The sequence below is a fragment of the Manis javanica genome, chromosome 14 (genome assembly GCF_040802235.1).
Source record: "Manis javanica isolate MJ-LG chromosome 14, MJ_LKY, whole genome shotgun sequence".
In the NCBI taxonomy this organism is placed as follows: domain Eukaryota; kingdom Metazoa; phylum Chordata; class Mammalia; order Pholidota; family Manidae; genus Manis; species Manis javanica.
Window position 1 is genome coordinate 8,522,520 of NC_133169.1, and position 15,825 is coordinate 8,538,344.

A 15,825-nucleotide genomic window follows, 5' to 3' on the forward strand; every position below is an offset into this window, starting at 1 on the left:
TTACAGAGCCTTAAGTGAAAGCCCAGTCTTCCCAATCATTTTCCGAATAGCCCGCTGTACCACTTTGTTCCTAAGGCTATACACCATCGGGTTCAACAGTGGGGTGATGATGGTGTAGGTCACTGTCACCAGCTTGTCTTCGCCTGATATGTATTTGGCTGAGGGTCTCAGATAGACCGAGGAGGCACAGCCGTAGTGGACGACGACCACAATGAGGTGGGAGGCACAGGTGGAGAAGGCTTTTCGCTTGCCTTCGGCCGACGGGATCTTCAGGATGGTATGGACAATGAAGCCATAGGAGATGCAGATGAAGATCAAGGGCACAACAAGCACCAAGACCCCACAGATGAAGATGACCAGTCCATTGACGTAGGTTTCGGCAGAGGCGAGTTGGATGACTGGTGCAATATCGCAAAAATAGTGGTTGACCTTGTTGGAGCCACAGAAAGGGAAGCTAAAGACTAAAGCTGTTGCCACCAGAGATACGAGAAAGCCCCCAACGATACAAGCTGCAGCCAGCTGTCCACACACCGCCCAGCTCATGAGGATGGCGTAGTGCAGAGGCCGGCAGATGGCCGCATAGCGGTCATAACCCATCACCGCCAGCAGCAGGCAGTTGGTGACAGCAAAGCCAAGGAAGAAGAACATCTGGGCAGCACAGCTCGTGAAGGACAGGGTCCTGAACACAGAGAGCAGGTTCAGAAGCATCTTGGGCAGGATGACAATTGTATAGAAGGTCTCAGAAGTCGAAAGGACACACAGAAAGAAGTACATGGGCGTGTGGAGGCTGTGATCTGAGCGGATGACTGCGATGATAGTGAAGTTTCCACTCAAGATGATTGAATAGAGGCAGAGAAAGGCCACAAAGAGGATGAGCTGTAATTCCCCAAGGCTGGAGAAACCCAGCAGTAGGAACTCAGTAACGCAGGAAGAATTGGCCATGGAGAGTCAATCCAATGGAACAAAGCTAATATCATCAGATCCAGAGACCTTCGGAATTGAGAATTCAGGGAGACTGCCCCTTCATAAGGTAGCGAGCACCAGTCTGGTTTGAATGAGAAACAATAGGCATGGGAGAGAAAAGGGATTGTAAATTAACCAAAAATTATCCTAAACTAATATGCAACATGCTATTAATAAATTAATATGCACTGTGCTATTTTTCTGCCAGTGATTTTAACAGTGAATTTGGGAACAAGGGCTTACATGAAATATATAGATATTTGCTCAAATAAAGCCTATCTTTTAGTACCACCTTCCTCCCCCATAAAAAAACTTATGCAATCTTCAGTTAATATTTTTGGCAATCCAATACTAAAAAAAACCTTTATCTACCTTAATTATGATTTTAAGGGGACATATTTTACCCATATGACTGATATATAGGTTCTGTAAGCAGTGTCTGATGTCCCACTTCCCATCTGCTTTTCATTCATTCCTCACCCAGGGAAATATCCATTGGTTTGTCTTTGTGTTGCTTGCCCTTAAAGAGCACAGGTTCCTTTCATTACTAATCATATATCCCATTTTCCTGTGGTCATTCATTAAAAAGTAGTTTGTTTTGGAATTATTGCTACTGTCTTAGAACTAGTTTTATGATTCTTCTACAAACTCTTAGAGGACACCAGGCCGGATTTCCCCTTGCAGAAAATGCATGGCCAGGAGAATTTAGTTTTGTTTCAACATTCAGTGGTCACCCACTTGGTTACATGTCTTATCCTTGATATACCCTGATCTGAAGATTCACCAGACTGTCATTCCCAGGATCTGTCTCTGAATTCCTGAGTAGGGAGGGAGGCTCAGATACTTACCTTAAGGCCTCTGACACAGTTTTTATTGCTGTACTATATTGTATGTGTTTTAATCAACACATACTTATTTCCCATGTCCTGCCCAAATCTCTTCTTCCATCTGCATTCTGCCTCTCAGCAAAATCCTCTTGGTCCTTCAAGCTGTAAATTTCTGAGATATGTTTGAACACATCAATTTTCTCATCCTCCACATCCAATCAGCTTTTGCTCTGCAGTACTCCTAGAGGCCATCTCATCCTCTCTTCAAGAAGTTAGTGCTTACCTGACCTAGTCTAAGAGTATTAGAGACTGCCTGGGGTCTATCTCATCCCACTCTAGGTCATCCTCCACCAAGTGTTAGAATAACCTTTCCATAGGACAAATCCTATACCACTAACAAAACTACATGACCCACAATAATCAAGGTAAATCAATTATATTCTTTCATACTTTTCCCAAAGATACTTTTCCATGCATAACTGCCACTATGTATTCCTTCACGTGAACTTCAGCACTGAGAAATTTTGAACAATCATCATTTTTCATACCACCTTGTAAATCTGGCAATAGTATGGGCTTTGCTTGTTGTATGTCTTCTTCTCTTAATTTTTCAGCCCTCTTTAAATCTTCAAAATCACATGTCCTTCATCACACAGGTTCAGTGTAATTCCTGTGTGATACATCCATTCCCTCTATATGTCTTTGTGTTTCAACACTTTATGCTAAGAGAGAAAGCTTCTAATATCCTTTCACCTTCATTTGTGGCCCACTCATTCTTCATAGTTTCAAAAAACCAGTTATTGAAATTTCTCATTTGTCTAGGGAGAGTTTTCCATTTCTAGTATATTTAAAGCTGGTTTCATGTGTCTTTATCAAAATACTCAACATGTTATGTCCAAATTATTTTTCCCAGTTGTCTCTCCAGTAGACTTGAGAGTCTCAAGGCTGAAGATCCTACCTTATTCACTATGTACCCTCAAAACTTAACCCAATCTTTAAATAAATAGATATAAGTGCTTGATGAATAAATGAAATAGTCTGTTAATGAATTAATAATGGTTCCAATCAGTTCATTTTATAGCAGCTTGGTGCCCTTTGCACCACCATGTGCCTCCCAAGTGAAAACACTTTTTGTGTTTTCTATACATGCCATGTGTTCTCTATAAATTTTGTTTTCTTCCTTTCTAACTTTAATGCTGTTACCTCTCTATGAAAAAATCAAAACTTACTCTACAGCCCTGCCTTCTTGACCTCAGTCTATGTCTTCATCCTAACATTTTCCACCATCCAGCTCCCCTGCCACTTCTGTCATTTGCTCACATTTCCTATTTTCCACTACTAATAACTAGGGGAACACAGATCACTGGCTTATAGTGATCCAACAATCTTTAAATTTGGCATACAAATAAATGACTGGATTGTCACTCCTTGTCTCAGTCAAGAAGTCAAAGTGCCTAAAAATATTAAAAAGTCACATTCCTTCACACCAGAGTTCTAGTGCCCAGCGAATCTCAGATGCTTCCACGCCGCATCTATGAAGGTTTCTAGGAGAAATTTGCCAAAATCGTCTCCCCTGTCATAACCCCCAGGGTTCTCCTTCCATTTCCACAAACTCTGGGCCACTCTAAGAAAAGTATCTACATCACTCCACAAATACCACCTGTGCCTTTCCCCATGGGCACATTTGCTGTTGCCTTACTGAGTACCACCGATGGTCTTTCCTTTCACATCACTATGGACTCAGTGCCCTGGCTGGTAGGTGAGATCCCTGCCACCATAGGGAGCTCACCACCACACTGTGCCCAACACTTGCCCATAACTTCCCCAATTAGCAAGAAGAACTATGGTAATCCACTGTGAGAGTTCGTTGGGCAAAGAGAAGGCCCTTTATAATAAATTCTCTGGGGATTTATTAGAGAGGTGGAGGTTTTCTGGGCATCATTTCTTAAAATAGACATCAATGGAATGACTCCTTTGAGTTTTCCTACTTAGTGATCCTAGATTTTCATTTTCAGGTTGGAGAAAAGAATAAATTTCACATTCTCATTTTGGAAAGCTAAAGGAGGGGAAAAAAGATACAAAAAATAGAAGACAAAATATTATATTAGAGCAGCAGATGCACTGTAAGTCTTTTGGACCCATGAGAGATGTATTTGTTCCTGGCAAATCATGTGAATACTTGTTCAATCAATCAATCAATCAATAAAGTAAATTTGGGTCATGGAGAGCAATGTGATTGTGCCCTGGTATAGGTCTTAGTTGAGGTTTCTCCTTTAGTGGAAGTTCCTCCGAATTCCAGGTCGTGTATTTCTTCCCGTTGCCAGGGAGTCCAGACACTTGGACGGGAAATGGGACAAAGGCTAGACACTGATAGATAACGCTCTGGGCGGCTCCTGTGAAACTGCTCTTGTAAGTGTTATGTCAGGGATATTACAGGGAAGGCACAGCAGGAGAAAATCCCAAGTTATTAAGAAAGTAAGACCTTGATGAATAAGACTTGGTGCTTTCTCTTTCTACTTACGTCAGAGACTGAGACCATGGCTAGATCGGCACAGAATACTTTTGCAGAAAAGATTCAGCCACAGGATTTATCTTCTATATATGCTGAAGGTTAAAAACAGCCACACATTTTTATTTATTTTACACTTCTCACCTAGACAGATATGCATATGCCTCTTTTTTTGAGTCTAGGTAGGCCGAGTGACTACTTTGATGAGGAGATAGTGGCAAAAATAATGTTGCATCAGTTTATAAATCCTGGACTCTAGAGTCTAGCAGCCTCTACATCCTGTCTCCTGGACCATCCACTAGTGTACCCTAGCCACCATCGTTTAAGGAAGCCCAAACAGCCCTTAGATAACCCACGGGGTGGGAAACTAAGGTTGCTGGCCAACAGCCTCAAATAAGCACACAGCCAAAAGTGAACATGAACTAATGAGCCACATAAGTGAGCCATTCTGGACACGGACCCCAAGCCCTAGTTGAGCCACCCAAGCTCACCACGCTGACATCCAAGCTGTGGTCAGGAGGCAGAAGCTGAGCACATGGAGCCATGACAAAAGCATAGATTTGTGTGCAAAATAAATAACTTGTTATTTTAACAACTGAAGTCCTCCATAGTTTGTTATGCAGCAATAAAGAACTAGAATAGAATTTGGTATCTAAACAAGGGGCTGTTGCAGTTAAAACTTGCAATATAGGGCATTGAATTTGGAATTGGTGGTAGGAGAATGTGTAAAGATTTAAGGAATCTGTTCACTGCAAGTTGGAAGCGTCTTGAGGCCACTGTCAGTAAACATTTGAAAGACAGAAGGGACAGAGAGAAAAATGTTGTTGTAGTTTGGTAACAAGGGGCTACTTACGTGCTTTGTTGGGAAGCTTGACATACTGTCGCCTGGAAAACAGAAAAAGCATTTAGTAAACTTTTTGGGGAAATTTCTAGGAAGATTATAAAAAGTGCCAATCAATGATAAAATATGGTAGGAAAAGAGATGAACAAAAGAAGGTGCTGTTAAGTTTTCGTGAAGAGTTTAGAGGAGATATAAAGAACCCAGACCTTGCTGGGTTTGAAAATAAAGCCATTCCTCGTCCCATCCCCAATCTTGTCCAACAAAGATTCTCAAAGTGAGAAATGGCGTTGGGGGTAAAGATCAGACCCAAGGGGCTGTCAGGAAAACACTGCCTCAAAGTAAAAGAGCTCAAGAATGTGACTGTAAGACTATTTGTTAGAACTTGGAAATATTCAAGTGTATGTCAAGTAAGGTTTCTGTGAATCTTAAAGGCATAAATCCTCTGAATTAAGCAAGCTCTATCTAGGAATCTTGAGGGAACTGTCATACAGCAGCCTCACAGGTGGCTCATAATAAAGAAAGAAATGTGGATGTGACTGCTTGTCTAAGAGAATTAATTTTATGATACATAAGAAACCCAGAAAGTTTTTTTAAAGCAGCTGTATCAATTTTAACAGGGATGGAGACAATGAAAATGCAGACATCTCAGGACCTCCAACCTATTTATACAGAGGAATCAGAGCGAGAAAATGCCTCACCTGCAAGTACTGGCTGCCTTATGAATCAGGAAGAATAACCAAAGTGTGGGGTAAACTCTGCAGGCTAGAGCCAGGAGCCAAGGAGAATCACGCCCAGAAAACAGCACCAGGTCCTAATCAAGGGACTGGCAACCTGGACCCACCTACATTTTAGAATTTTTATGGATGAGTGACTGTTTATGTTCTTCATTTTCCTCTTCCTCCAAAGGAAGTGTCTATTGCCGTTATCCTACATGCCCATCTTACTGTTAAGATGTGTCAGGAGCAAACAGCCTACATCTTCAGTTCACAGAACTTCAGACTGAAAAAAACTACATTTAAAATGATTCATATGTATGTAGACTTGATTTAGATCACAAGATCCTGGACCTTCAGCCAGAGCCAGCCAGAGGCTATGATTGGAAGAGGTTCTGAGGGGGCTGGGAAGGTGGGAGGATGAGTATATTGCAAATGGTAAGAATGCAAATAATGTATGATCAGAGGGAAAGATAAAAATAGAACAAGTTAAAGAGAAATGCAGGGGGAAAAAATAAGTACAAATAGAATTTTAAATAACGATATGGAAAAAGAGAAAAACACTAGAATGCACACATACATTAGTTCTTTGAAAAAAAGTAGACAAAACATACAAAATTACTCTTTTATCTAGAAAAAAAATAATAAAAGCACAAGCACGTATAGTATAAAATGACAAATCAAGTAATCATTTCAAAGAAATTTTCAAATCTGAGACTATTTTGTACAAACTTTTATGAAGCGTTTTGAATGTCTAGATGAAATGAATAATTTTCCAGCAAAATAAATCGCAGATATGATCCAGTAAAAATAAAAATGACTATCTAGGCCAATCTTCTTAGAAGAAATAGTGGCTATTATCATAGACCCTCAAAAAAGATTACTATGCCTATATTATGTCACAGAGAATTTCCACAAACTTTCAACCATGAGATGATCTCAAGGCCACTGAAAACTGTTTCTAACATAAAATAATACTCCATAAACACTTCTTTAAGAAATAGAAAAAAAATTCAGTGTAAATCCTCAACTCATATAATGTTCAAACATTCTTGTGGATTTGTCAATAAAATTCAAAAAGTTCAAAGGATTAGAGGAAAACATCACGGAATGAAAAAATTGAAAAACTAAGCTTAAAGATAGTAAAATATTATCAAAGAGTAGAAAATAACCAACAGTTTGTATAAAATTAAATGTTTATTTGCAACAAAGACACAATAAAAAATATTAGGAGACAAACAACAAATGGAAAATGACTCAAAAATTATCAAATTATTAATAAACACTTATAAAATAATGGATAAAATAAATAAAACTCTAAGATAGTAAACAGATATAAAGCATACAGTTCATAAAACAGGAATACAATGCATGAAGCATCTAAAATTTGTTTCGCTTCACTTAAAATGTACTGCAAATTAAAATTGAACTGAGAGAACATTTAGACTCTCCCTGTTAGCAGTGGTGATGTGGACTATATGACCAGCAATTAAAGTATTTGCTAGTAGGATTATAAATTAGTTATAATTTTACACAGAAATACAGCAAAATATATGTTGGGCTTAATTTTGGGATGGAGTGTTAGCTGAGAGTTACTTTAAATCCTAATAGTCACTCAGCCATTGTTGAAAATGATTCCAAAATGATTGCCTAGTGCCTGGGGATTGCAATTGTGTTTTTTGTGTACGTCAATCTTGCAGTATTCATCAAGGTCATAAATTCTAACTGTGCAGAACTGTGATGGTAGACACAGACCATTGTGTGATATCCTAGGATGCCCTTGAAGTAATTTTTAACAAATAAATGTATAATGTGGGAATAAAGGAAATTCAGCAAAATGTATCAAGATCCTTAAATATATTCATCGAATTTGTTCCAGTAATTCCATTTTTGAAATTCTATCCTACCACAGCAGATTTATGCATGAAGATGTAATTCAGTGAGGGACATTTGAAAGTCATCATAAAAACTTTTACTAGGTTTTGGTATTAGGTTTAGGACAGTATCACGCAGTAGATGCAGGCAGATAACTTGGTTTGGGTCCCAGTTCTTCTATTTAGTGGGACTCATTGCCTGGGACAATTTACTTAACTCTGTGTTATAGTTTTCTCATCTGGACTATGAGCTAAAGGGAGGATAAATGTGTTAGTATATGTAAAATACTTAGAAGAGCACCTGCTACATAGGAAGTGTTCTATCAGTGATGTTCCTTTCTTTGGCTATAATTTTTTTTTTGCTGGGCTCTTTCCTCTCATCCATTCTAAGATGGTGATTTTGAAACTTTATACTCAGCCCATCACTGAAGAATCAAGTTAGTGGTCCACACCAGCAGTTTTAAAGTTCAAATAGAGTAGGTGAGAGAGCAGAAGACCCTGGAGAAAGTACAGAAACGATGAATAGCCCTCATTTAAAGTGAATCGTTGTTTTCATTTGTGTGTGTGCATGTGCCCAGGCCAGCTAGGTGGCAGTTCAGACACATGTCTTACGTGGTCTTGCAGGTAGAGCTACGGACATAGAATGTACAACATGGCAGCCTGACAGCTTTACTGGGGAGTGACCTTTCCTTACCTCTTCAGGCCTGCTGATGCCCACATCTGGTGTTTAGGACAGCGCTGGTTCTTCTCCAGCAGCAGGGCTACGGAAACTGGAGAGGGAAGGATGCCCATGACTTTCCTTACTTACAGCGTTGCTTGCCTTTCCTCTCTCCCAGTAGGGCCTGAAGGGGGAAATCGGAAGACACACATCCATTCCAGCCCCCACTGTTTGGACCAAAGAAGTGCAATTGACGGGATTGTCAAGAGTTATTCCGGCAGCAAGAATAGAGGATCCTAAGAACAGGAGGCGGCCTTGCAGGCACAGAGGATGGCATGGATGAAATGTCAGGAAACAGAAAAACAAATAGCAAAGGGGGTATTGACGAGGTTCAACTGGGAAGACGTAGCAAATGGAGACATCAAAAGTTTCATTTAACCAAGTACCTTCTTACCCAAAGCCTTATAATGATCCCTATAAACTTTATGGTATTCCAAGTTCCTTAGGAGAAAAAAAAGGCTGCTATACCTGGTTTCTTATTACACTCAAACTCATTCAAGCCCTTAGAAGGCAGGCACCACGATGCTCATTTGACAAGTTTATGTGCCAAGCACCAAGTGTGCACACGCATCTCTCTTGCCCACCAGCACCGGAGTTCCCAGCAAGTAGCAAATATTCAAGTCTCTGTGAGAAAATGAATGATTCATAAAATCAATACATGAATAAATCATATATTGATAACTGGTTTATATGCATTTATCTTGTCATTGGTGAAGGTACTCAATGAGGAAGGAAGCTAGAGAAAGACTTATATTGTGAAGAAAGTGCTAGATGTGGAGTAAAAAGCATTCACATTCTTATTTCAACAGCATGTCTTTGAGTAAATAATTAAATCTTCCTGAGTCTTAGTTTTCTCTTCTGCAATTTGGGATATTATGAGGATTAATGGATAGCATAAGTAAAAAATGAAGTACACAATTACACATCAAAAAACCCTAATTAAATATTTCCTTCTTTCCTTCCTTCTTTACACTGATGCTATGGGTTCCTCTTATGGCCGTTCCGAAAGATCTCTAACACTTCCTCCCAGCCCGGGCACTATCTTGTCCCCTCATCCAGCTACTACCCCATTACCACCCCCCAATCCTTCACTGTCATGAATACACAGACCACAGTTCTAAAAGGATCTCAATGATTTCTTAATCAAACATAAAAGGCATAACTAGTTCTCACCTTCAAGAAGGCATAATGTGCTGCAAGATCTTAGACAACTTAATGTGTCCTTTTCTTTATTATCTGTGAATATAATGAAGACCCCTCACCCCTGTGGAAGAGTTTTATGCTCCCCTAAATGTGAGCCCTGGAGTACCACAGAATGCAGTCATCCCATCTCTTAACCAGGGACCTTTAACGAAATGTCCAAATAATTTGCCACAAATACACCATTCCCAGGGTATTACAGATCCTCCTCCCATTCTTTTAAATGTTTTCAAACCAGTAACAAAAGACTCACACCACACTCTGCAGAACAACACTGGGGGTGCTCCCTGTGCCCCTTCTGAGTGGCCTGGCCCGGCTACAATCTAATGAGTGTGCCAACAGGCATTTTCTGGTGATCAGCAAGTGTGTAAGAGCCCTGACTAATAATTTCACCACCCAGCACCCTAGGGAGCCATTACCTGCTCCTAAAACAGGTCCTGCCTTTCGGGGACTATGACCCAGGGGAAATGGACCTCCAGACTCTCTTGCCAAACAATCCATGCAATAAACTAGGGGAATTGGTTGGTTTCCCATTCCAGGCCCTAGTGAGGTGACTCATTAGAAATCTGGAGGCTGCCGGACACTATCAACAGAAAACCTGGGAGCCCCCCCAGGGCCCTCTCCTCGCAGTTCTGGCTTTTCATCCTTTGGTTGGAGGCCAGAATTTCCAGCGTTCTTGCATCCTGCCATCTAGCCCCTACTTCAGGGGAGAGGAGGATGTTTCAGGATGACAGAGCAACGGACAGCATAAACCTAGGAGCGAGAGCAGCCCGAAGCAAGTGTAGGGATGCAGTGCAGTGTGGGAGTATGGATTGCAGGGCCTGGACACACCGTGGACATATTTATTCCTTCCAAAGCATATATTTAGGTCTTACTTTTATCACAAAAAGTGTCATGTTCAGGGGCTATGGGCTCATGTAAGGATAGGACCCCTTAGGAAACTTAATGCCCAACAGAGGAGACAAAGAAGGCACATCGCTGTGAGAGCCCGTGGAAGGGAGACATGAACTTCGCTGGAGAAGTCAGCACAGCCTCCCCAGAGAAGGCTGTGCATGAGTGAAATTTTGAGGTCTGAGTCATGGGGGACAAATAATGAGCTGTTGAAGGACTTAGAGTCTGGGCCATTATCTGATGAGATTTTCATTTTAGGATATTGATGACAACAATAAGCAACACTTAAATAGTGCTTGGTAAATGGTAGAGATGCTCTAAGTGTTGAACAAATTTTATGTAATTTAATCCTCAGAACAGCCCTAATATCTCCCGGTAGCACTGTGAACAATAAATTGGGGACAGCCAGGATTGAAACCCAGGAAGGAGACAGCACCACAGTTACCGTGCACATGGGGAAGGAATGTGATTGAGCACCTTAAGTCAGTAGAACCTACAGGACTTTGTGATGATTAATGTGTGATGTCAGGGCGAGAAGTGGTGAAGATGACTTTGATGTGCGTGGCTTGGTTGCCTGAATGCATGGAGTTTACGTTCACCAAGTTTCAGTATAAACATAGCAGAGCAAGTTTGGGGGGGTAGAAAACGGTGGATTTAATTTGCACATGATCACACCTCTCAGAACAACTGTTAGAGCTGTATTCTCAGAGTTGGGCAGTGCCACCCAGCTTGGCCTGGGGATGGCAGGCTGGTGTAAAGCACAGGATCTAGAATCAGGCCAACCAATCAGGTTGAAGCCTGGTTCTATCTTTTGCATTTTTCGGGCTTGGACAAGAAACTTAACTTCTCCAGTTTGCAATGACCTTGTCTGAAAAACGGCACTGATAATAACTATTACAGAACAGTGTTATGAAGTTTAAACAAAATGCTCTACTGAAAGTGTATGTAACATGTTCCTATTAGAGCTCTGCAGAGTGAGGTCCAGGCAGGGTACGTTTCTCAAGCCCCCAGGGACATAGAGCTGTCAGGACAGGACAACAAGATAGGTTTTCAGACTTTTGGTTCCATCTTATCTGAAATAGAAATTTGTGGGAGCCCCTTGCTTTGCAGGAATCCATACATACCATTTCTTCTTTGAGTGATGTTGTTAGTATGAAGATTGGATTTCTGCAGATGCCTTCATGCTGTCTCACTCTTTCCCCCTGTGAAGAAAGGCATAATTTGACAAAACAGCTAAACAGATTGCGTCAAGGAGACCACACCTGCTGAATAGAGCTAAGCTAAATTGCTTCTGCAGAAATAAAACAGGAATTGGGTTCTTGGTGGCTTTGTTTCCCTCCCTTCTTTAGGAAAAATTCATTTAGATCCTAGAATGATTCCAAAGAAAGAATGGGGAAAACCAGTCCATTCCACAGATGAGAGTCCTGGGGACTGACATCCAGTCACACCGGGGAAGCCTCCAAGCCAGCATTAGTCCCTAGGATTGGCACTAGGTTCCTCTTACAAGGTGTTGTCCTTGAAGTCCCTTGCAACACTGACTTTCCAGCTCATTTAGAGAACTCTGTTTCATGGGACATCAACAAGGGGAGAAAGCATGGCAAGGTGGGCGTTTAACTGGACTAAGAATAATAAGAGACCTGGATTAATTCCAGCTATCACCCTATTGCTGTTTTGAAATACTTGCAGTGATACCCAGGAAACAGAATCAAACTGTACGAATGGAGAAGGGATATGATTATCAAACATGTAAGATTCCCTACAAATCTGTAGGATTTAGTGGCTGGTTCACTGTGCGGCGTAAGAAAGTAAGAAAAAAAAGCACACAGTGGTGAAGGTCACTTTCAGGGGCATGGCTTGACCGCCTCAGTGGACAGAACTGACATTTCCCTAGACCCGCTGAGCAAGCTTGGGGGCAGAAAATGGCAGAAAAGGCAAAACTATTCATAATACCAACATCCCTTTCATTCTGGGTGCTATACAAAGAATAAGGTCGACAAAGTTGTGTTTAATATAAAATCCGTGCCTTCAGGAAATTCAAATACGCCATAGGGTCAGACAAAACACTATGATTCTGGCATTCTTTCTTGACTCCCTCTCACCCAGCAGTTTCCTGCTTCAGGCTTTTACACATGCTTCTGTTTCTGTCTAAGAGGCTCCCCAATAACTCGCTTTACCGAGCCACTGCTACTTACCCTTTCAGTTACAGGTTACACGTCAATTTCCCAGGGGCAACTGCACACCATTTACTCTAAATTACATTTCTTTCACTCCTCTCTCCCTTAACTCCTGCATGTACTTTTCCTTCAGAGGACAGACTTCCACTTGCATTAAATTATTTTTCCCTGAGTTTCTCTCTTTCCTGGGACTCTCTCAAGCTAGATAATAGGTCTATCATGAGGACAGAGACCACATATATTTTTTCATCATCTACTTCCAGGAGCTAAAACAGTATCTGGTACATATTAAGTAATGAATAAATATTTGTCAAAATAATAGGAGATATAATAAAAATAGGTCCTGGGTGCTATGAGAATGCAAAGAGGGCGGGGCCTGATACCATTTTGGCAAGGAGACGAGGCAGGCTTCAGAGAGAGTGCGAGAGTTGCTGAGGTCGTCTTGAAACATGAGATTAAATATGAAAATTAAATAAAGGAGAGGAGCTATTCCAAAGAGGAGAAGCAGCACTTGAGAAAAGATGGCAGAATGCAGAATCATGTCACTTTGAGGACCAGCAATCAACTGAGGAGCTTCCGATTGCACAACTAGTCCCATAGAGGAAATGGATAATAATAATGTTAGAGGCAATAACGTCAGAGAGGTAGGCAGAGACTAGATGATAAATCCTTAGTAACAGACGCCTCTGGGCCTCATTCTGTATGGGAGGGGGAGTCACAGAAGGATTTTTCCATGGATTTTCTAGCCATCAGGGAACTCGAGCTCTCCACCCTATTACTATTAACTCAATCCCTTTGCTTGCTTAGATTATTTGAGTTACTGAAGCAATTATTTAACGATAGCAGCTGCCTTGAAGAATAAATAGGTATGATGTTCAGGAAATGAAAGGGGGAGGAGCTAAGACAGGTGACTACGGAAAAGATATACACATATGTAAGAAGGCCACTCCTTAGTGAGGTTCCAATCTCAGACAAATGAAGGACAAAACAACCCCAAGGAACAACAAAGTCATTTCAGTATGTAAATTGAGGGAGGTGAGTCCAGGGCCCAAAAGGGCCAGTAAGGTTTGCTTTGGGTGGAGGCCGCCAAGGTTGCCTGTTGTCTTGGGAAAACGGAGAACTGAGTGTATGTCGGAGGGGTAGGAACAAATAGTCAGATTGTCTCCTTCTGTTCCTTGGACTTAACAGCTGGATGCAGCTGCTCTCATGAGCTGACATACTTATTTTGAATGATCAGTCTTCAGAGCAGTGAAATATGATGAAAATTGTTCTAGTAATAAGTAATCCTTCCCACATCTGCTTAGCTTCCCAGAGTATTAGTGAGGTTAGAAAAGCCAGAATGTCAACTTCTCTGAGCCTCATTCCCCTCATATGTAAAATGTTCAACACTTAAATGAGAAAACGTGTAAAAGTACACCTCACTTGGCACATAAAAGGCATACAATGAACAGTTAAAAACTTGCTCTTTAATTAGCAGGATATGAAGTCTGGCCAATTGCTCTTCGAAGGGCTGATTTGAATTCTTTATTTCTCAGACTGTAAATCATTGGATTGAACAATGGAGTGAGGATGGTGTAAGACACAGATATGAGGGTGTCTTGACTAGAAGAGTAGTTGGACTTGGGCCTTAAGTAGATGAAAGAGGCGCAGCCATAATGAACAGTTACCACGATGAGATGGGAGGCACAGGTAGAAAAGGCCTTGTATCTCCCACCAGAGGATGGGATTTTTAGAATGGCAGTGATGATGCGGATGTAGGAGACAAGGATGAGTGACAGCGGAATGACCAAGGCAAACACACCAAGCATGAATATGACCAACTGGCTGAGGCTAGAGTGATGGGATGCCACCTTGAGGACAGGGGAGATGTCACAGAAGAAGTGATGGAGTTCGTTGGAGGCGTGGAAGGGCAGGTGAAATATCAGGGACGTGGTGACCAAGGACACAGTGAAGCCACAGGCACAGGCCGCAGCCACCAGCCCCACGCACGCCCCACGTCCCATGAGCACTGAGTAGCGCAGGGGGTCACAGATGGCCACGTAGCGATCGTAGCCCATGGCTGCCAGCAGGAAAGAGTGGGAGCAGCCGAGGAAGAGGAAGGCAGACATCTGGATGGCACAGCCCAGGAAGGAGATGGTCTTCCTCGGGGCCAGCAGGTCGACCAGCATCTTGGGTACAATGACGAAGGTGTAGCAAGTCTCGGAGCAGGAGAGGACGGCGAGGAAGAAGTACATGGGGGTGTGAAGGGCTCTGTCCAGCACGATGGTGGAAACGATGATGGCATTGGTGCCCAGCGTGAGCAGGTACAGGAGCAGGAAGATAACGAAGAGCAGCGGCTGCAGCCTGGCCAGGGGCGAGAAGCCGAGGAGGATGAACTCTCTCACCAGGGTCTCGTTGGCCGGCTCCATGGGCAGCACTTCTATATAGGAGAGTCAGGGGCAGAGACTGAGGCCGGGATCCAGGCAGGAGAGCAGAAATGTGTGGGAAGCACAGCCCAAAATCTGCAGGTGGCAGGCATGTCCAGATGTTTGGTGGCACTTCTTCATTCCCTCTCAAAAATGTCTGCGAAACTAAAATAAGAATTCAGGCTCAATATGCAACAGAATCGCTGGCAACTGATGAGGAGGTTTTTCCCTAAGACTAAGAGCACGTGACCTCCCCACCCAAGGATTTAGGAATTGTTTCATAGTTTTCCCTTGTATTTTCCTTATGGATCATTATGTTTTTCTTGCTCACTACAAGCCCAAGGAAAATACCTCTCCAAACGCAAAAAGTGTGGTTAACTTCCGCTATGCACCCTCGATCAGAATACGGAATGAAAGAATAAGCAACATTCAGACGTCAGCACGTGAACTTCAGTTTATTCAACCATAAAATAAGAAGGGAGAGGAAGAAATAGATGATCTCTGAGCAAAAGTGGGGGATTTTGTGTTTATTGATGACTTATCATATACTAAGATACCGGGTGAGAATATCACATATCTTATGCCATTTATTCATTCCAACAATCTATGACAGTATCCAAAACAAGAAGGAGAAAACCCTTTAGTGTCATGATGTCTGACAGACTAACAAGACGTCAATCAGAAACATTATGAGAGGTTCCACAAGCTAA

At 41.9% G+C, this 15,825-nt stretch overlaps 2 protein-coding genes across 2 annotated transcripts; both read right to left on the reverse strand.

The window, feature by feature from the left end:
- On the reverse strand, positions 1-942 carry LOC108399850 (olfactory receptor 10R2-like). The gene has a single exon (XM_017664865.3). It carries the CDS (start codon positions 940-942, stop codon positions 1-3), a length of 942 nt encoding a protein of 313 aa, XP_017520354.3.
- Positions 943-14,176: 13,234 nt separating this feature from the next.
- OR10K1 (olfactory receptor family 10 subfamily K member 1) lies at positions 14,177-15,118 on the reverse strand. Its single transcript, XM_037023692.2, has one exon. The coding sequence runs from the start codon at positions 15,116-15,118 to the stop codon at positions 14,177-14,179; it is 942 nt and encodes a 313-aa protein (XP_036879587.2).
- Positions 15,119-15,825: the final 707 nt, after the last annotated feature.